The following is a 21213-nucleotide window of genomic DNA, read 5'->3' as shown; positions in this document are numbered from 1 at the left end:
GGGTCCAGTCAGGGCTGTGGGGGGGGGGGGTAATGTGCAGGGGGTCCAGTCAGAGCTGTGGGGGGGGGGGGGGGGGGGGTAATGTGTAGGGGGTCCATTCAGGGAGAGGTGGTACAAAGTAGTGGCAAAGAGATATTGGGGGATGCAGGGGGCACAGTGGGGTGTTTTTACATTTTAATGTAGGGGGGGGGGTGCCAGGTATAGGATCTGCCCCGGGTGCCAAATGCTCTAGGTACGCCCCTGGTATGAGGCCAATAGGTGATAGGGCTGCTCTATAGAGGCCTCCATGAATGCATACAGCTGGTAGTCATGAACAGCTCTCCATAGTGAACTATGACTGGGCTTGGCTCTCTGGACTTCGCTCCTTGTATGATATATGGAGAGTGCGAAGCCATTCACTAAACAGGCAGACTGGGCTTTCCGTCAGCAGTAGCCGGGAAGCCACCAGCAGGTCACACATATTGTTGTGGCACACGCCGGTCTCTATGTGTGACAAGTCTGTTTGACGTCACCCTGTGTAGTCATATCTCCCCTCCCCCGGCCAGCTCCTTCCTCCTCACTCAGCTACACACACCGTCCATGACACGAGAATCACCCCATCCGGCCACACCCGGCCCAGCCCAACACACGGATCACGTGACCGCCCTCCTCCCACGTGACGGCGGAGAGAATGTCACCCGCTCCGCTTTAGTAGTAATAAGGTGGGCGTGGCGGGGTCACGGGGGCGTTGTGCTCCGACAATCATTACGTCATCGGACTCCGGCACTGGGACGGGAAAGAGATCGGTGTAGATCGTACACAGCGGAGCCGAGGATGAAGGTGTCGTGTGAGGCCAAAGAAGGGGGCTCTCTGTGCCGGGCCTGGAAGCACATGTCCTGGCTCTACTACCAGTACCTGCTGGTCACCGCGCTCTACATGCTGGAGCCCTGGGAAAGGACCATCTTCAGTATCCTTCTACAGGGACAGAGGGGCTCCCCCTAGGGGCGAGGAGGGTGGGGGCGCTACGGGAGGCTTCTCCCCTCCTATATGTATGTATGTATGTATGGGGTCAGGGTGGAGAGTGTTCATTACACCCTACAATCTGATTGTACAATCTCCTCAACCATATCATTTAAGGGCACACCTAAACCCGTTCCGTCTGTATGCAGACAGACCCTCCTACTACATACATGGTGGATCTAAAAGAGATTATACAAGCAGATTGTACAGTGTATGGCCAGTGTTGCTGCTGACAATTTGTTAAAGATCCACCTGTCGGTCCCTTTGGAGGGATTCCCTCTTTAGCAGGACACAGTGAGGTGTCACTTCTGTCACCAGCTATCCAGAGTCAGCAGGTTGTCATCTGGCTGTGTGTGGGGATCCCTCCTACAGGGACAGGCGGCGCCCTTGTGGTGATCCTGGCACTGGGGGTTTGTCTGTCGAAGAATCGGTGATCTCTGTGATGAGGCAGATCCGTCCGTCTGTGGCGTGTCTATAGATGTGTCATGCTGGATGGTCATTTGCTGCAAAACGACTTTTTTTTTCTAGTTTTTTTGTGTCGGTTTGTAGCTGAATTTATCATCTGAATGATGTAATCCTTTTGTGTGTTTATCTTCTCTCTTTTATAAGAAGACTCCTTGTGCAGCTCAGGGTACGGCGGTCTGAACACTTCACAGGAAACATTTCTGTATTTTATTCATAATGACTTCACACGACTTCCACCCAGGATTAACACATTGGGTTCAACTGGAAAAATACGGGAATCCTGGATGAAAACCTCATAAATAGACCCTCTCGAGGGGAATCCAAATCTATTTATTTTCTTTTAGGTATAGTATAATATTGCCAGTGACATCGGAGATTGGGAGAGTTGGTGGTTAAGGGGTCATCATTAGTGGTGTTAGTTGGGCAATTGTAACTCAACATTTGTTGGAGGAATAGTGCTCCGTCAGTGGACAGAATATTTTTCCATCGTTGGTTTTCCGGGGGACAGAATATTTTCCTGTCTTGCATATTAGTGGGAGGAAACGCGAGCCCCCTGTTTTCGGTGGGAGGAAACGCGAGCCCCCTGTTTTCGGTGGGAGGAAACGCGAGCCCTCTGTTTTCGGTGGGAGGAAACGCGAGCCCTCTGTTTTCGGTGGGAGGAAACGCGAGCCCTCTGTTTTCGGTGGGAGGAAACGCGAGCCCTCTGTTTTCGGTGGGAGGAAACGCGAGCCCTCTGTTTTCGGTGGGAGGAAACGCGAGCCCTCTGTTTTCGGTGGGAGGAAACGCGAGCCCTCTGTTTTCGGTGGGAGGAAACGCGAGCCCTCTGTTTTCGGTGGGAGGAAACGCGAGCCCTCTGTTTTCGGTGGGAGGAAACGCGAGCCCTCTGTTTTCGGTGGGAGGAAACGCGAGCCCTCTGTTTTCGGTGGGAGGAAACGCGAGCCCTCTGTTTTCGGTGGGAGGAAACGCGAGCCCTCTGTTTTCGGTGGGAGGAAACGCGAGCCCTCTGTTTTCGGTGGGAGGAAACGCGAGCCCTCTGTTTTCGGTGGGAGGAAACGCGAGCCCTCTGTTTTCGGTGGGAGGAAACGCGAGCCCTCTGTTTTCGGTGGGAGGAAACGCGAGCCCTCTGTTTTCGGTGGGAGGAAACGCGAGCCCTCTGTTTTCGGTGGGAGGAAACGCGAGCCCTCTGTTTTCGGTGGGAGGAAACGCGAGCCCTCTGTTTTCGGTGGGAGGAAACGCGAGCCCTCTGTTTTCGGTGGGAGGAAACGCGAGCCCTCTGTTTTCGGTGGGAGGAAACGCGAGCCCTCTGTTTTCGGTGGGAGGAAACGCGAGCCCTCTGTTTTCGGTGGGAGGAAACGCGAGCCCTCTGTTGTCGGTGGGAGGAAACGCGAGCCCCTGTTGTCGGTGGTACGGCGCCACACGGTTTGGTGTCAACGGGAGGAACGGTAACCCCCTACCCCCTAAGGGCTGGTTAAATGCAAGCAAAAGGCCACATTCAGGGTGCATTTGGGGGACCACTGCTTTAAAGGGGTTGTAAAGGTTTGTTTTTTATTTTCTAAATAGGTTCCTTTAAGCTAGTGCATTGTTGGTTCACTTACCTTTTCCTTCCATTTCCCTTCTAAATGTTTTTTTCTTTGTCTGAATTTCTCACTTCCTGTTCCTCCTCAGTAAGGTGTTCAGTAAACTGTTCTAAATGACTTTCCACCGCTCGGAAGATGGGGGCAAGCTTACCGAGGAGAAACAGGAAGTGATAAATTCAGACAAAGAAAACATTTTTTTAGAAGGAAAAGGTAAGTGAACCAACAGTGGGGGCTTAAAGCGGGAGTTCACCCGAAAAACACACTTTTAACATTAGATTGAGGCTAATTGGAGGAAGCACAATCGGGTGTTTTTTTTTAAATTCAATGCAGTACTTACCGTTTTAGAGAGAGATCTTCTCCGCCGCTTCCGGGTATAGGCTGCGGGACTGGGCGTTCCTATTTGATTGACAGGCTTCCGACGGTCGCATACAGCGCGTCACGAGTTGCCGAAAGAAGCCAAACGTCGGTGCGGCTCTATACGGCGCCTGCGCACCGACGTTCGGCTTCTTTCGGCAAGTGGTGACGCGCTGTCAATTAAATAGGAACGCCCAGTCCCGCAGACCATACCCGGAAGCGGCGGAGAACATCTATCTCTAAAACGGTAAGTACTGCATTGATTTGAAAAAAAAACACCCGATTGTGCTTCCCACAATTAGCCTCAATCTAATGTTAACATCTTTTTTTCGGATGAACCCCCCGCTTTAACCACTTCAAAACCGCACGCCGTCATATGACGTCCAAAAAGGGGATCTCTTATCCCGGGTGGACGTCATATGATGTCCTGTGCTTTGTGCGGGGATATCTGAATGATGCCTGCACCTAGAGGCATCATACAGATATCATTTTGTTTCGGTGGCGATCCTGCGCACCATAAGAATGATCATAGCGGCGGTTCCGCCGCTTGATCGGTCTTATAGGCGGTGGGAGGGAACACCATCCCCCCCCCCCCTCCCGCCACCATCCGCTGCTTCTCCTGAATCTCTGTGCCATCGGGGGCCCGGAGAGATGATCGCTGTGCGCCGGATGGGAGGCATAGAGATGACTGGTGACCAGATGGTCACCAGTCATCTCTATAACCGTCGGAGGCCCGGGCGCGATGTGATGACGTCACGCCCGTGTACCGGTAAGTAATTGCCCCCCCATCTCTCCTTAAAGAGGACCTGTCGCACACTATTCCTATTACAAGGGACGTTTACATTCCTTGTAATAGGAATAAAAGCGATCAAAAAAAAAAGTGTAAAAAAAAAAAAAATTAAAACGCCCCTGTCCCCGGTAGCTTGCGCTCAGAAGCGAATGCACACGTAAGTCCCGCCCACGTATGTAAACGCTGTTCAATCCACACATGTGAGATGTCGTGGCGTGCGTTAGAGCGTGTGCAACAATTCTAGCACTAGACCTCCTCTGTAACTCTAAACTGGTAACCTGTAAAAAAATTAAAGTTAAAGCGTCGCCTATGGAGATTTTTAAGTAACGAAGTTTGGCGCCATTCCATGAGTGTGCGCAATTTTAAAGCATGACATGTTAGGTATCTATTTACTCAGCGTAACATCATCTTTCATATTTTACAAACAAATTGGGCTAACGTTACTGTTTTTTGTTATTTTTTAATTCATGAAACCATTTTTTTTCCAAAAAAAAGGCGTTTGGAAAATTATTGCGCAAATACCGTGCAAGATAAAAAGTTGCAATGACCGCCATTTTATTCCCTAGGGTGTCTGCTAAAAAAACTTATATAATGTTTGGGGGTTCTGAGTAATTTTCTAGCAAAAGAATGATGATTTGTACATGTAGGAGAGAAGTGCCAGAATAGGCCCGGTATGGAGGTGGGTATTAAAGCGGATCTCCCATGCAAAAACTTTATTTTATTTTTTTTAATTTTTTTTAGGGCTATTTAAATGGTTGATGCCAGTTATTTTGTTAACTCACGTTTTTGGTGTTCCGCGGTCTCTCCGCTGCCATTCTGTGTGAAATATGTAGTTATAATCTCCGTTCTGTTCAGTTGCCATTTTAACTGTGGGCATAAGCCCACAAGTAGGCACTTCCTTGTTCGGGTGGATGCTGATGTCCCAGCATCCACCGCTCGATCTCGCGCATGCGCACGAGCAACGGGGAGGAGAGGCGGGAGCGTCTGTGTTGCCATGACAACGGCAAAGAAATAGCGCAATATTTTATATCACAGCTGCGCAGTGAACACAGGGGGCTATGGAGAGAAGCTCCCAGAGTGCACTGCATCGAACGGGAAGTGACGCAATGCCCGAGAAATTCCCGCAACGATGCAGACCGGAAGGCTCACTAATGTACAGGTACTGTACATATTTAGAAAACAAAAACATCAGTTTTTAGCAGTTTAGATAGCGGCAGTCTAATTAAACTACTGTTGTAATTAGGGTGGAGCTCCGCTTTAAAGCCCTGTATTGAAGGGGTTAAAGAAACCAATTTAGAAAATAAGATGAACCTTTACAACCCCTTTAAGTTACAATCTTTGCAGTTGTCTTTAGATTTCCCAGCCCCTGTGTAATTTGCCTATTTTCCATTTATATCCAGTCAGGGCTGCCCTTGCACTACTCTCTGTGGTTAAATATGAAGGGGGTTGTACAGTCGGATTGTGACTTCTTGTAGTTTTCATGTTCTTTAGCAGCCTGGGTGCTCATTGTTAATGGAAGTACTTCTGTAAATCATGTTCTGTTGACTTTACTTTGTTTTCAGTGACGCATACTCCGAGGAGGGAGCGCCATTCAGCTTTCTCCAGAAGACACATGATAGTCACCGGGCTAGTCCATCTAATGTAAGGGTTACCAAACCGAAGATATGCCGTGATAGGATCATGAATCATTTGTTGCTGTGTCTTCCTGATGTTATCTCTGTGCCGGGAGCATTGCTGAGCTCAGTGTAGTATTTCCGCACTCTTCCAGCACACAGATCAACATGACCTCATACTGAGCTCGGTATCTCTCCTGTAGTGTAGACAGCTTTTTAGATTGTAGATTAGTATAGCAGGATTCTGTTATTCACTGGGATGATGGGGGTCCAGGCTTGCAAAGCCTACCCCTGCAGTTTCCCAGTTGCAGACTTTCCTTTACTTCCTGTCTAGTGAATCTGTCAAGACTGAATTCACAATTGAGCAGAGCGTTTTATAAAAAAAAAAAAAAAAGATGTTTTCGTTTCCATAACATCTTATTCAAGGTATGTATACAGAGACGGGTGTGTGTACTAGGGATGTCCCGATACCAACTCGGGGAAAATGCTCCGATGCTTCACCCGAAACCTGGGCAGTCACCGATCACTGTTGACTGTCCCCCTCTGTGCTGTCCCCCTATGTGCTACTCTCCCCCCTCAATCTGTCAGGATGGAGAGCGGAGATAGGAGCCACTAAATCCGGCTCCTACCTTTTCAGAATGAACAGAGTCAGTGATCACAGACTCTGTTCATTCACATAACTGAGCATACTAACCTGTGTTTACGATGCTTCAGTTTATGAATGGAGAGGAGCTTCTCTCCATTCATTTTAGCGGAGGCTGCAGAGAAAGGGACTGGGGAATCTGTGTCCTTAGTCCCTTTCTCTGTCCTAAAGGGGAGATGTCAGAGGCCTGTTAAGACCCCCTAATATCTCACCAAAGACCCCCGAAAGGGCTGATTAAAAAAAGATATATATATATATATTTAGATTCACTGTAAAAAAATGTAAAAAAAATACTGTCACATGACATTTAAAAAAAGCATCGGTACTTGGTCTAAAAAAAAGTGATATCGGGACAACCCTAGTGTGTACAATACCAGGATTTACATGGGCCGGCTTAGGTTAATGGGGCCTAACAGAGCTCCAGATAGCAGTAAAACCAGACAGGGATTCTCATTCTGCCCCTATCCAAAACTAAGAAATAATCCTGGTCGAAGGTAGCACTTGGTTAGAAGTAACAATTGTTCACTAAACAGATGGAATACATTTCTGTAGAGTAAACTAGATAAGTTTGTAAGAACGATCGATGCTCCGATCACAAGATACTACTACATCCGTGGCGGCTGGTGTTGGAGACCTGCAAGAAGTGCAGCTTCAGAAGACTGGTTGTCATAACCAGACCCTGTTGGTAAGAAGAGACTGCAGGGCTTGTGGATTGAGGTTAGATGACCCCCCCCCCTGAAATAATGATCACTATATTTCATCAGAGGGGTGGGGACATTATCTTATTACTGCAATTGGTGGAAATTCCCTTTGTGGGTGGGATTTTTCTCACCTCGTCTTTCAGGACAGCACCTGGAGAGAGAGCGCAGCTCCACCCACTTCCCAGGAAACACTGCAGTCAATGCTATAACTTCCGCCCCCTTCCACCATGGCCTCAGTTGTAGTGTTTCCTCCGGCCATGGTGGAAGCGCTGCAGGGAACCAGGGGTGTGCTGTTCTCTCCCCAGGCGGGGAAGGTGGTTTTGTTTTGAGCATACCGGTGTTTGATGTTTTAGGAGGTGATCCTCCAGGAGGCGGACTCGACTTCTCCCCTGACGCGCGGGTGAAGGTCGGGTGCTTCTCCTCTTCGGTCCGGCGAGGACAGAGGCTGCTGGAGGTCCCGCTCCCTGAGTCCGGGCATCGTTGCTTACGGGGGGGCGGTCAGGTGCCGTTCTTCCGGCATACGAGGCTCCGGAGCGGAGGGCGTAGTGACGTCCTTTCCGGATGGAGGCGGGATTTCCGGCGGCGCGTGGCGGCTTCCGGTTCCGGCCGCCTGGAACGCAGGAGGAGGAGTGGCCTCGGTGGTGCTATTTCCGGGTCTCGCAGCGGCGAGAAAGAACCGGCAAATTTAAAAAGCTGTCGCACGCCCGCAGCGTGCTGGGACCATGGAGCCAGAAGACGCAGCGGAGGTGGCGGGAGCAGGAGCCACAAGCACCAGCCCGGCCCAGGTAGGAGACCCAGCGGTGGTCAATGTACCAGGGTATTGTTATGTCCCTCTTTTCTGCCCCTTCGGGGGAGGGGAGCCTGCCTCACTCACCCTAGTCACTTCTGTGGGTGTGTGTAGTTTTCTGGTACAGCGGTGATGGGTTCTGATTTGATTTTGTTCACTAGCTGTGTGCACTTGGTGATTCTGGTCTGGCATACAAAGGTTAAACATAGCGTTGTTGTCCTTTGTGTCGTTTCAGAAAGTTAAAGAAAAACTTAGTGGTAGAACCTCCTCCTTCCAAGAAGCGGTGTGCTACTTGTAAAGCTTCCCTTAAGGGGAACTGGACCAAACCTTTATGCAAAACTTGTATTGCGGAGATTGTCAGGGGAGAGGCCTCTACTAGTTCAGCCTCTGAGCAGCCCACCGTCAAGGGTACGGGGGAGTTGCTCTCTTCGTTTAGGGAGGAGTTGCACCAGACTTTCCAGTCTTTTCGCTCCTTCCTGGACAAGGGTCCGACTAAGGGATCTAAGGCCAGGGCCAATACCCCCTCCACATCTAGAAGGTTAGACAGTGAGTCCGAGGAGGAGGAACCAGAAAATGTTGTTTCAGGATCAGAGGCGGAGGAAGAAGAAGAAAGGGATACTTCTTCCTCGCGCTATAAACTGTCCTTAGAGGAGGTTGATGACCTATTAAGGACTATTCATTCTACCCTAAACATTAAGGAAGATGCGACTCAGCTGTCCTTGCATGACAGGATGTACCAGGGCTTGGATGAGGTGAAACATCGTACCTACCCAGTACATAAAGTATTGTCCGAGACAATCAAAAGAGAATGGAAGGACCCGGAAAAGGCACCCTTCTTTTCTAAATCTCTGAAAAGATTTCCTTTCGATGAAGATCCAACGCAGGCATGGAATAAAAGGCCTAAGCTGGATGCAGCATTCTCTAAAGTTTCTCGCAATACGGACCTAGCTTTTGAGGATACAGGTACCCTTAAAGATCCCCTGGATAAAAGAGCAGATACCCTGCTCAAAAAAGCCTGGGATACCAGCTTGATTAATCTCAAGCCAGCTATGGCATCCACTGTGGTGGCTAGAAACCTTGAACATTGGCTGGATCAGCTTAAAGGTCACATCGAGGCTGGTACCTCTCGTAGAGAGCTTTTGGAGTCCTTTCCAGTCCTTATGAAAGCGGTAGGCTATATAGCGGATGCATCTGCTGAATCAGTGAAGCTCTCCGCCAGATCCTCGGCGTTGATAAATTCAACCAGAAGGGCCTTATGGGTTAAGACCTGGCAGGGGGACACAGCCTCTAAGCTGAAACTGTGTGGATTACCTTTTGAAGGGGACTTGGTGTTTGGCACAGGGCTAGACGCCGTTCTGGATAGGACGGCGGATAGAAAGAAGGCTCTTCCTTTAAAAAAGGTAGATTCAGGGCCCAAGAAAAATTTTCGTCCTTTTTTCCAAGCCAAGGGTCCTAAGGATGCGCAAAGAGGCCAGGGTGGTAGACCCTGGCGGTCCCAGAGGGGCCGCGGGAAGCCTGGGGTGTTATTTCGCTCCCCCAGCCAGCCTGCTAAGCCCCAGTGACGGTCTCCCAGCTGTGGGAGGTCGGCTCCAAGCCTTCTTTCCACAGTGGGTAGAGGCGACGTCCAGTCCGTATGTCCTCAAACTGATTGCAGAGGGCTACGCACTGGAGTTCTCGGGAAGACCACCGTCGAGGTTTTATGTGACCCAATTGCCCAGGGAGCAAGAGAAATCTCGGGCAATGCTGTCATTAGTGGAAGATTTTCTCCAACAAAGGGTGATTACGCCAGTGCCCCAGAGAGAACATTGGGGAGGGCTGTTATTCCCATATATTTCTAGTAAGGAAGCCGTCGGGCAAATTAATTAGGTTAATTTTAAACCTAAAAGTCCTGAATCTAGCTATCCGGTACAAGAGATTCCGCATGGATTCTATATACTCGGTGAGAAAGCTTCTTCCTCTGGGGTGCTTTCTAGCATCGATAGATTTAAGGGATGCATATTTGCACATCCCGATCAGGACTTCCTCTCAGCGCTATCTGCGCCTAGCCATCAGAACAGAGAGCGGAGTGAGACATTTCCAATTCAGAGCCCTCCCATTCGGCCTTTCCTCCTCTCCCAGAGTCTTTTCAAAGGTGGTGGCAGAGGCCTTGGCACCCCTAAGGCTCAGGGGGATTTCTATAATTCCATACTTGGACGACCTCCTGGTGTTCGCCAAGTCGGAGGAGCAGCTTCTCCTGGACCTGAGGAGGACCCAGGCTCATTTGGAAGGGCTCGGGTGGTTTCTGAACAGAGAGAAGTCAAATCTAGTGCCCTCCCAGAGGATAGTCTTTCTAGGATACACTATAGACTCTGTTCAGGGGAAGATTTTTCTACCAGAAGAAAAAATAGAGAAAGTTCAGGCTGCGGTGAAGGCAATTCAGACGAATGTGCCGATTTCTGTTCGCTCAGCCATGTCCACAATGGGCTTACTCACGGCTGCCATGCCGGCGGTGCAGTGGGCTCGTCTTCATTCAAGGGACCTACAACAGGCTATCCTTCAGAATTGGACCCATGGGGAATCCCTAGAGAAAAGATTCAGAGTTCCGTCTTCAGTGAGAAGGAAACTTTGGTGGTGGAGAGGCCAGGCAAATCTGCGCCTAGGCCTGTCTTGGTCCTTCCCCACTACAAGGGTCCTAACTACGGACGCGAGTTCGTGGGGATGGGGTGCTCACCTAAACGGGCAGATGGCACAGGGATCCTGGACGAGGGAAGAGTCCAGAAGGTCCTCCAATTGGAGGGAACTCGGGGCCATTTGGTTAGGACTGAGGGCCTTCCAGGAGCTGATTCTGGACCAACATGTCCAGATTCTGTCAGATAACGCCACAGCAGTGGCGTATGTTTCCAGACAGGGGGGCACGAGAAGCAAGGTACTCCTCAATCTGGCCTTACAGACTCTGTCCTGGGCAGAGGTGAACTTGGCTTCCCTATCGGCAGTACACCTAAAAGGCAGCCTAAACCTTCTGGCAGACTTTTTAAGTCGAATGAGGGTTCTGGAATCGGAATGGTGTTTATGCCCGGAGGTCTTCCAAGAGCTAGTAAACAGGTGGGGAACCCCTCAGATGGACCTGTTCGCGTCCCAGTCCAATGCCAAGGTTCCGGCTTATTTTTCTCTCAACAGAATGGACCAGGCAGAGGGTCTAGATGCGTTAGTCCAACGCTGGCCCTTCCGCCTGTGCTATGCCTTCCCCCCAGTTCAGATCATCCCTTTAGTATTACGGAAGCTTCAGGAGGAGAAGACTACTCTGATCCTGATAGCCCCGTACTGGCCCAAGAGGCCTTGGTTTTCGAGTCTGTTGGAGCTGGCAGTAGAAGATCCCTGGGTACTGCCAGTCAGAAAAGATTTACTTTTTCAGGGCCCTCTACTTCATCCAGACGTGAGTCGGTTAAGACTCACGGCCTGGTTACTGAAGAGCTAATTCTTAGCAGGAAGGGTTTGTCCAAACGTTTGGTGAATATGCTACTTAGTAGCAGGAAAGAGGTCACGAGGGCCATCTATTTCAAGACTTGGAAGGTTTTCAATTCTTGGTGTGAAGGTAAAAATTATTCTCCTTGGAATACTTGTTCCGTCTTGGAGTTTTTACAAGACGGTATGGATAAGGGTCTGGCAGCCAGCACCTTGAAAGCGCAGGTGGCGGCTTTGTCAGTGTTTCTAGAAAGACGTTTATCTCTAGAGCCCTACGTCATCAGATTTTTTAAGGCCTTAGCCAGGGCTAGGCCTTCCCCGTTTAAATTTTTCCCCAAGTGGGATTTATCAGTGGTTCTGGGGGGTTTGACTAAAAAGCCCTTCGAACCACTGGTAGACGCCTCTATAAAATTTCTGACTTTGAAATTGGTGCTTTTGGTAGCGGTCACCTCAGCGAGGAGGGTTAGCGAGCTTCAGGCGCTCTCCATTTTGGAGCCTTTTTTGTCAATCTTCCCTGATAGGGTAGTATTAAGAACTGATCCGAGTTTTCTTCCGAAGGTAGTGTCAGTATTTCATAGGACGCAGGAAATGGTGTTACCTACCTTTTGTCCAACTCCTTCTTGTCCGAAGGAGAGAGAATTCCATTCCTTAGATGTCAGGAGATGCATTAGACGCTATCTAGAGGTCTCTAGCGAGTTCAGAAAAGCGAATTCGCTTTTTGTTCTGTTTTCAGGATCCCGCAAGGGGCATGGGGCTTCCAAGAGTACTCTGGCTAGATGGTTACGTATGGCTATCCATGAGGCATACAAAGCTAAAGGTTTGGATCCTCCTCCAGGAGTAATGGCCCATTCTACTAGGGCGGTGGCAACTTCCTGGGCAGAACGGGCTGGAGCTTCGCCAGAACACATCTGTAAAGCGGCAACGTGGACGAGCTTTTCCACCTTCGCTCGTCATTATAGGATGGATTTGCTCTCTGTGTCAGAGCAGTCTTTTGGCAGGAAGGTCCTGCAAGCGGTGGTCCCACCCTAGAGTAAGTAATCGGTTATCATCTCCAGGTGCTGTCCTGAAAGACGAGGTGAGAAAACCTTAGTTAGACTTACCGGTAACGGTATTTCTATGAGTCTTTCAGGACAGCACCGATAACCCGCCCTTTTATTATTAAAGATAATATATATATATATATATGCTAATGCGTGTAGTTTCTATGTTCTGCTTATCTAATTTCAACTGAGGCCATGGTGGAAGGGGGCGGAAGTTATAGCATTGACTGCAGTGTTTCCTGGGAAGTGGGTGGAGCTGCGCTCTCTCTCCAGGTGCTGTCCTGAAAGACTCATAGAAATACTGTTACCGGTAAGTCTAACTAAGGTTTTTTTTAATCAACGTTTGTTTAACCACTTGCCTACCAGGCACTTTCACCCCCTTCCTGCCCAAGCCATTTTTCAGCGCTGTCGCACTTTGAATGAGAATTGCCTGGTCATGTAACACTGTACCCAAACCATTGATTTTATAATTTTCTTCACACAAATAGAGCTTTATCTTGGTGGTATTTAATCACTGCTGGGTTTTTTATATAAAAAAAACCCCAAAAATTTTGAATTTTTTTTTATTTTTTTTTTATTTTTTTTTTTTTTACTTTCTGTCAGTAAATTTTTATACTAAGTAATTTTTCGCCTTCACTGATGTGTGCTAATGAGGCGGCACTGATGGGCTGAGCTGGTGACATTTATGGGCACTGATATGTGGCACTGGTGGTCACTAATAGTCAGCACTAATGGGCGGCATGGATAAATGATACTGATGGGCACTGGGCATTGACAGCAGTGCTGGGCATTGATGGGCATCACTGATAGCCAGCACTGACTGGCATTGCTAATGGGCACTGATTGGTGGCACTTGTGGGCACTGATTGGTGACACTTAACCACTTGCCGCCCACCCTATAACAAAAAGACGTTGACAAAGTGGTTTCAATATCCTGACTGGATGTCATATGACGTCCTCAGGATATTGAGCCGCTGGCATCCATAAGTACAATATAATACAGTACATCCATGCCCATCCGTGCCACATATCAGTGCCCATCAATTCCACCTCATTAGTGCCACCTCTTCGGTGCCCGTCAGTGCAACCCCATCATCGAAGGAGAAAATGTTCTTATTTACAAAGTTTTGTAACAGAAACAAAAAAAAAAAGCATTTGGTTTTTCAAAATTTTCGGTCTTTTTTATTTTTTTTTAGCAGAAAATAAAAATCCCAGAGATGATCAAATACCACCAAAAGAAAGCTCTATTTGTGGGAACAAAATGATACGAATTTAGTTTGGGTACAGTGTAGCATGACCGCGCAATTGTCATTCAAAGTGCAACAGTGCTGAAAATTGGTCTGGGCAGGAAGGTGTATAAGTGCCCTGTATGGAAGTGGTTAATTGATATACTGTAATCGGGGCACTGATGATCAGTGCCCTGATTACATTCCTGCATGTCCCCCTGTGAGGAGATGCCACCGATCGTCTCTCCTCACCACACACTCTCAGTGTGAAGAGAGCCGATTACCGACATCTCCGTGTTTGCATGTGACCGACTGTGATTGGACACAGCCGATCACATGGTAAAAAAGCCTTGATCCGCGTGCCCCTGCAGGCGCGCCTGTTCTGGAACGTAGTCATATGACGGCGTCCCAGAACGTGAGCTGCACCGCTCCACCCTCATTTGATGGTGGGCGGGCGGCAAGCAGTTAAAGAGCCATTGTGGAAAATTCTTGCCCAAACAATGCCTGCATCCAATCAGATGCAGGCACTGTTTTGATATTGGCAGGAATCTGTTACAGATTTATTTTCTTCCATATGTCCAACTTTAGGAGCGATGACGTGCTGTAAACACGCAATGCCTTTGCCTCTGTTTTACTGAAACAAATCTGTGTTTGATCTCCCACTGGAACACGACTGGTCTCCGGCTGCACTGATACAGGATTTGTTTGCCTGTAACCTGCTTCACTTAGGGTTTTGTGTTGGCAATGCTGAACAGCTCGCTGACAGCCAGGCCGTGAGATATTTAGCTTCAAGAAACTTTTGGCATGCTTCTGTTAATGTACACAAAGGCTAAAGCTAAGGAAACCTGACTCCTCCTAAACAAGTTGGATTGCTTTTTATCCAAAAGCCCCAGAGGGGTAGAAAACTCTGCATAAATGGCGCAGGCAGATGTAGTAAATCTCTCCATTTAGGCCATGTTTTCACTTTATTAATGGCTACTATTGTTTTTCTCTAATTTTTGGTTAGAAAATGGGTAATGGCAATCTCCAATGTATTTACAATAGTGTGATCATAGCAGAACTGAGTTGAGGGATGGCTTCATGAAGCAGCAAATCTGTATAAGAAGGATCTGGCAACGTTTTGGTTTCTCATGGGTGTGCAGCAATTAATGTTTGCCCTACCTGTCTTTTTAAAATTCAGCTCTAGGGTAACATTCATACTAGGGTTGTCCCGATACCACTTTTTTAGGACCGAGTACAAGTACCGATACTTTATCAAGTACTCACCGATACCGATACTTTTTTTAAATCTCATGCGACAGTGGCACGTGTCGGTAGTGTGTGTTTTAAAAAAAAAAAAAAAGGGAGTGGCAGTGTCAGTGAGACACAGATGAGACACAGATTCCCCAGTCCCTTTCTCAGCAGCCTCAGCTGCACTGATAATGAATGGAGAGAAGACAGCGGCTCCTCTCCATTCATAACTAAAACATTTACAATGCTTCAGTTTATGTGAATGAACAGAGTCAGTGATCACTGACTCTGTACATTCGGAAAAGGTAGGAGCCAGATTTACCGGCTTCCACCTCCGTTCTCCATCCTGACAGATCGAGGGGGTGGATGAGGCAGCACGGAAGAAGACACGGCAGCACGGAGGGGGACACGGGAGGGAGACTAGTATCGAGACAACCCCAATTCATACACCTGCTGAATGTTGGTTAGGACAGGTACAAACAAATGTCCAATGCCCCTGACCGTAACCAGCCCCTGCAACAAGGAGCACATGGAAGGGTATCGAACAAAACTAGAGCTGTGCGCTTTATTCGTTTAAAAAAAAAAAAATGCGATCTCGGTTCAACCCCACCTCATGATCTTAATCCGGCATTTCCACGATTTCATGTAACACGTGCAGAGTCGTTCTCTGTTCAGACCTGTCAAAAAAAAGGCAGCTGGTAAAGTTTATCACAACATTGCTCAGCGCTGAGAAACAAAAATAAACCTTCTATCATTTGGATCTTTTAGATCAAAGCGATGAACTTCGGTCTGCAAATGAGGGCAGTTTAACCACTTCAAGACAGCCTTTGTCTGACATTTGTCGCTTACAAGTTAAAATCAATTTTTTTTGCTAGAGAATTACCTGGAACATATATATTATATATTTTTTTTAGCAACGACCCTAGAGAATAAAATAGCGGTTGCTGCAATATTTTATGTTGCACTGTATTTGCGCAGCGGTCTTTTGGGGAGGAAAAAATAAACTTCAATGAATGAGGGGGGGGGGGGGGATCTAAACACTAAAGTTCGTTTTTGTTTTTTTGTTTTTTTTTAATGCAATGGAACCGTTCTAATAGGAGCGACTTAGAAAAAGGTTCCTGTACGACTTCGGGGGCAGCTCGGGGCGACTTGCATTGACTTCTATACAGAAGTTGTTTTGCAAATCGCCTCTGAAGTCGTCCTCAGGACGACTTGCAGAGTCTCCCCCAAAGTCGTGCTGCTGCAGTGTGAACTCGATCTCATTGTTCGCCGCTATGCTACGTTTTCTGCAGATAGCGGAAAATCCTATTTTCCATCTGTCTGCAGAGAGGATTGGATGAAGATCTGACAGGTTTATCCCTGCACAGTGTGTCATCTGCCAGCTCAGCGGGGATCAACGGAGCGATCCCCGCTGAGCATGCGGATATATAAGGAACAGGATCCGCCTGTGTGAAATGGCCCCAACTGTACTGATTAAATGAAAATCGTTCGAGAAAAAATGTTGTGCTTGTCCGATTGGATAAACGGTCGTGATCGGCTCTTGAAAGCTGTGTACGAACAATCAGATTATCGTGCAATCGATTCTAACGTGGTGATTTTTGGATCGTATCTACGAGCCATTAGTTAGGTGAAGTGTGTTAATAGGGTCAGCTGGTAAAATCCTTCCCGTGTCCTGCTGGTTCCTCTGTCTATGCCAGGGAGTCGCTGAAGCGTTCTGAGAAATGTAGCAAGAGCCAAGGTAAGGCCTTGTTTTCAAAATCAAAGAAATCTGGTATTTTTCGGCAACTGAGGTACATTATTGGTATATTGGGGAGCTGGGTTTTAAGGAAAGTAATTAACCCTACATATCTTGACGCTACAAGAGGATTAGACTTTAGGTTATGGAAAATAGTATAAGGTGGGTCTTGAGAAGCTTGGCAGGAGGAAACTGGGCAAGGGTTGACAAAACTCGTGATGCAAAAAATGCTTTTGCTTTCCGTTCACAACAGGATTTAGGAGCAGATTGCATTTCTGGCAGAACAGAAGATATTTTCCTGTATTTACAGGATCTTTTAAATTATAAAACATGGGGAGATATTACCAAGATCTACTGCATTTTTTTTTTTTTTTTATTCTTTGCTTGGTTGAGCTTCTAGAGCAGTGGGAACCTGCATGCATGGATATATAAGGTTGTTTATAGGTTACAGATACTGTATCTGACTATGGTCTTGGAGCGTTTATTTTATGACATTGTGAATATGCTGACTAGATAGATTGTTTAATATGCAACACGTGTATCAGTGCACATGGTGAGTAACAAGACTTGCTGATTGTGAAAGTGTAAAATGGTTTAAACATTAATTTTATTGTAGGCAAGTTCCATTGAAACGCTCACGCCTCTCCTGTTTGCTGAAACTGAAAAAAAAATCATGTGATTCAGTTTTAAACTGTAAAGAACTGGCAGTAAATGATGCAGTGTTCTAGGCAGAGCTTTTTTTCTCAGAAAATAGGTGCCGGAACTCAACCACGACCCCGTTCAGATTTCACAAACAGTAGAAGGGTCTTAAATTGGCATTAAATACCAGGATTGCATTACATACAGAGTGCAGAGTTCAGGGGGTTACACACAGAGTGCAGAGCTGTCACTTGTAAACACAGAAAGTGGACTTCTGTGTTTACAAGTGATTTTGGTGAGCAGGTACTAAAGGGTCTGAGCCAAAGGTGGTGGAACTGAGTTCCCCCAAGTTCCCCCTGAAAAAAAGCCCTGGTTCTAGGCATAAATTGCAATCAAATGTGCTGCCATAACAGCCATGTTTTTTTTTTTTTTTTGAGACGCTGTTTTAACTACTTAACCACTTAAGACCCGGACCTTTATGCAGGTAAAGAACCTGGCCAGTTTTTGCGATTCGGCACTGCGTCACTTTAACTGACAATTGCGCGGTTGTGCGACGAGGCTCCCAAACAAAATTGGTGTCCTTTTTTTTTTTTCCCCCCCACAAATAGAGATTTCTTTTGGTGGTATTTGATCACCTCTGCGGTTTTTATTTTTTGCGCTATAAACAAAAATAGAGCGACAATTTTTAAAAAAATTAATATTTTTTTTTTTACTTTTTACCATAATAAATATCCCCCAAAAATATATAAAAAAAATATTTTTTTTCCTCAGTTTAGGCCGATACGTATTCTACATATTTTTCGTAAAAAAAAATCACAATAAGCGTTTATTAATTGGTTTGCGCAAAAGTTATAGCGTTTACAAAATAGGGGGTAGTTTTATGGCATTGTTATTAATATTTTTTTTTTTTCTAATAATGGCGGCGATCAGCGTTTTTTTTTTTTTTAAATCCTGATTAGTGAATCACGGGTGTAAGGTCAAGCTTCTTCAGACACTGCTAAGAGCTCTGTGCCCATACCTCTGTACTACGAGGGAGCTGATCAGCAGACAGCTGATCTTAAAATGTGACTGCAGGTGTGGGGCGAAGAACCCTCTACCGCTGTCATTGGTGAGAAGGGGTGGGGGTGGTGCTGCATAAATCCTTTGCATGCTAAATATAGGTGTAACATGGTACTTAAGGTGGCCTTATTTAAAATCCACTAAGTTTGTTCAAAAGCCCTTAACATTTCCTCCAGAACTGCTATTTGAACAGAATTCCAGATTTATTAACTACTTGCTGACCTGCCGCCGTCATTCTACGGCGGCAGGTTGGCTCTCCTGCGCGAGAGCCCATAGCTCTACGTCGGCTCTCTCGCAGGCAACTAGGGGCGCGCGCCCCCCGTGCACGGCGGGCGCGATCGCCGCCGGGCACACGAGATCACTTGTTACAGAGCGGGGACCGGGAGCTGTGTGTGTAAACACACAGCTCCCGGTCCTGTCAGGGGGGGAAATGCTAATCCTCTGTTCATACAATGTATGAACAGAAGATCAGTGATTTCCCCTAGTGAGGCCACCCCCCCCCACAGTAAGAACACACCCAGGGAACATACTCAACCCCTACCCCGCCCCCTAGTGTTAACCCCTTCACTGCCAGTGCCATTTTTATAGTAATCCAATGGCATTTTTATAGCAATCAGTGCTATAAAAATGCAATGGTCCCAAAAATGTGTCAAAAGTGTCCGAAGTGTCCGCCATAATGTCACAGTACCGAAAAAAAATCGCTGATCGCCGCCATTACTAGTAAAAAAAAAAAAATATATTAATAAAAATACCCCCTATTTTGTAAACGCTATAACTTTTGTGCAAACCAATCAAACGCTTATTGCGTTTTTTTTTTTTACGAAAAATATGTAGAAGAATACGTATCGGCCTAAACTGAGAAAAAAAAATAGTTTTTTTTATATATTTTTGGGGGATATTTATTACAGCAAAAAGTAAAAAATATTGCATTTTTTTTTAAATTGTCGCTCTATTTTTGTTTATAGCGCAAAAACAAAAAAAACGCAGAGGTGATCAAATACCACCAAAAGAAAGCTATATTTTTTGGAAAAAAAGGACGCCAATTTTGTTTGGGAGCCACGTCGCACGACCGCGCAATTGTCAGTTAAAGCGACGCAGTGCCGAATCGCAAAAAGTACTCTGGTCTTTGACCAGCAATATGGTCTGGGGGTTAAGTGGTTAAACATGTTTTGCTACAAATATGTAACCCCCCCCCCCCCCAATAAAAAACACATTCACAGTTTTTTATATTCTTCATGTGATGCAGCGGGATAGAGAATATTGCTCAAACTTACTTGTCACTATGGTTGAAAATGAACAATAATTTGAAGACACTAACCAGTAGAAAAATAGGGCGTTCCAAAAATTTACAAACAAAAGTCTTTATATGATTTTACCACAAAAACATGGTGTGGAACAGTGAGGTCCTGCTGACATTAAGGGGTTTATGGATCATACTTATAACACTGATCATTGTACTTCATTTATTTCCCTCCCTTTTTTTTAAGAACAATCTGCTGGTTTGGACACCTGCCAGCATTGAACAAAACTGAAATCTACTCTTGTTACTGAATTCCTTAACTCTCATTCTTCAGATTCCATGTTGGTCTCTATTGTTGGAATGGCCCTGTATACAGGATATATATTTATGCCTCAGCACATCCTTGCAATTTTGCACTACTTTGAGATTGTTCAATGACCCAGAAGAGCCTTGCTTGGCAAGGGTTTTGAGGACAGAGCGATAACATTGCGGGATTTCAGGCATCGGACAAGGAACCAAAAGATGGCACCAGTGCTTGAGCCTGCCAAGACGGCCTAGATGGAAGGTGCAGGATCTCCAGCGGAGCAGCCGTGATCTTACTCCAATCAATGAGGGCACTTAGAAGCTCCTTCTAAATTTCCGACCACCATTATTCCAGCTAGTCTTGTTAACTAAGAGTTCTGCAACACATTGCCTTTCTCGCAGGGTTTATGGCAGTATTTTTGTTGTGTATTTTGTAATAACAGCAGCTATTTTTTAATATTGCACTGTATATGTATTGTATTTAGTTGCTTATTTTTAAAAATGGCAGATCACGATTTGTATATAGCAGTGCTAGTTGGCTTTGTACACAATTTCCTCTTTTGTGACTGAAACACTTCTCACTTGTACATCTGTTGTTGTAATTACAATTTTGAATGTTGACACTTTAAACTTTAATTTGTTTTCACAACAAACTAAAATGCAAATAGATGTTTTCAGCATAAATAAATCTTTTTCTCTTTTTCGACCTCCTAAATTGGTTGTCTTAGAAAAGGATGCAGCAAGGATAGTTTAAAGCAAGAGTAGGCAACCTTACCGAGGTGAAGATCCACCTGACCAATGTGGGAGAAGTCAAAGATCCCCGCCACAGTGACACCCCCTCATGTAAACCTCTGATTACTACTGTCTTACAATCCCGTTCCTTGCATGGCAATCATGGGCAACATATTGCCACCTAACCACCTGTCAACACACACTAGAACGCTTTTCAGAGAAGCGGCACTGCTGCTACACTTGTGAATGAGCCCTTCGTTGCATTCGGCAGCAGCACCCGTGGGGCATGTTGGGAGATGCTAAAACATCAGGATATTATAGAAGTCTATGGCTAAGTGCAGCAAACCCACAGGAAAGCTTGCAGGTACACTGCAGTGCGTGTGGTTAAACCCCAGTTTATCAGAGTGAAATGAGCCCTATACAAATATGCCCAGTGTATTGCTTCACAATGACCTGAAGATCTTTGTTCCTACTGCTGGCGTTGCTCATCGACATATGCGGCTCTTGTTCCCTACTACATCTCCAACTTTACAAATAATCCCTCTGCATTGCACTCTGTTTGATACTATGGGATAATGGGTCAGCAAGCCCAGACCAAGGTCTACCAGTCACCTATCCACAATTTAGTGGTAGCTGACT

The 21213-nt window shown here is 46.5% G+C and overlaps 1 protein-coding gene across 1 annotated transcript; it reads left to right on the top strand.

Annotated features, from left to right (window-relative positions):
• Positions 1-631: 631 nt before the first annotated feature.
• SPTSSA (serine palmitoyltransferase small subunit A) lies at positions 632-20557 on the top strand. Its single transcript, XM_040333664.1, has 2 exons — positions 632-946; positions 19874-20557. The coding sequence occupies exons 1-2, from the start codon at positions 814-816 to the stop codon at positions 19975-19977; spliced, it is 237 nt and encodes a 78-aa protein (XP_040189598.1). The 5' UTR covers positions 632-813; the 3' UTR covers positions 19978-20557.
• The last annotated feature ends 656 nt before the right edge of the window (positions 20558-21213 follow it).

Source organism: Rana temporaria, chromosome 13 (genome assembly GCF_905171775.1).
Source record: "Rana temporaria chromosome 13, aRanTem1.1, whole genome shotgun sequence".
Classification (NCBI taxonomy): Eukaryota; Metazoa; Chordata; class Amphibia; order Anura; family Ranidae; genus Rana; species Rana temporaria.
Note: the sequence above shows the minus strand (reverse complement) of the source record. Positions and strands in the feature narration are given on the sequence as shown.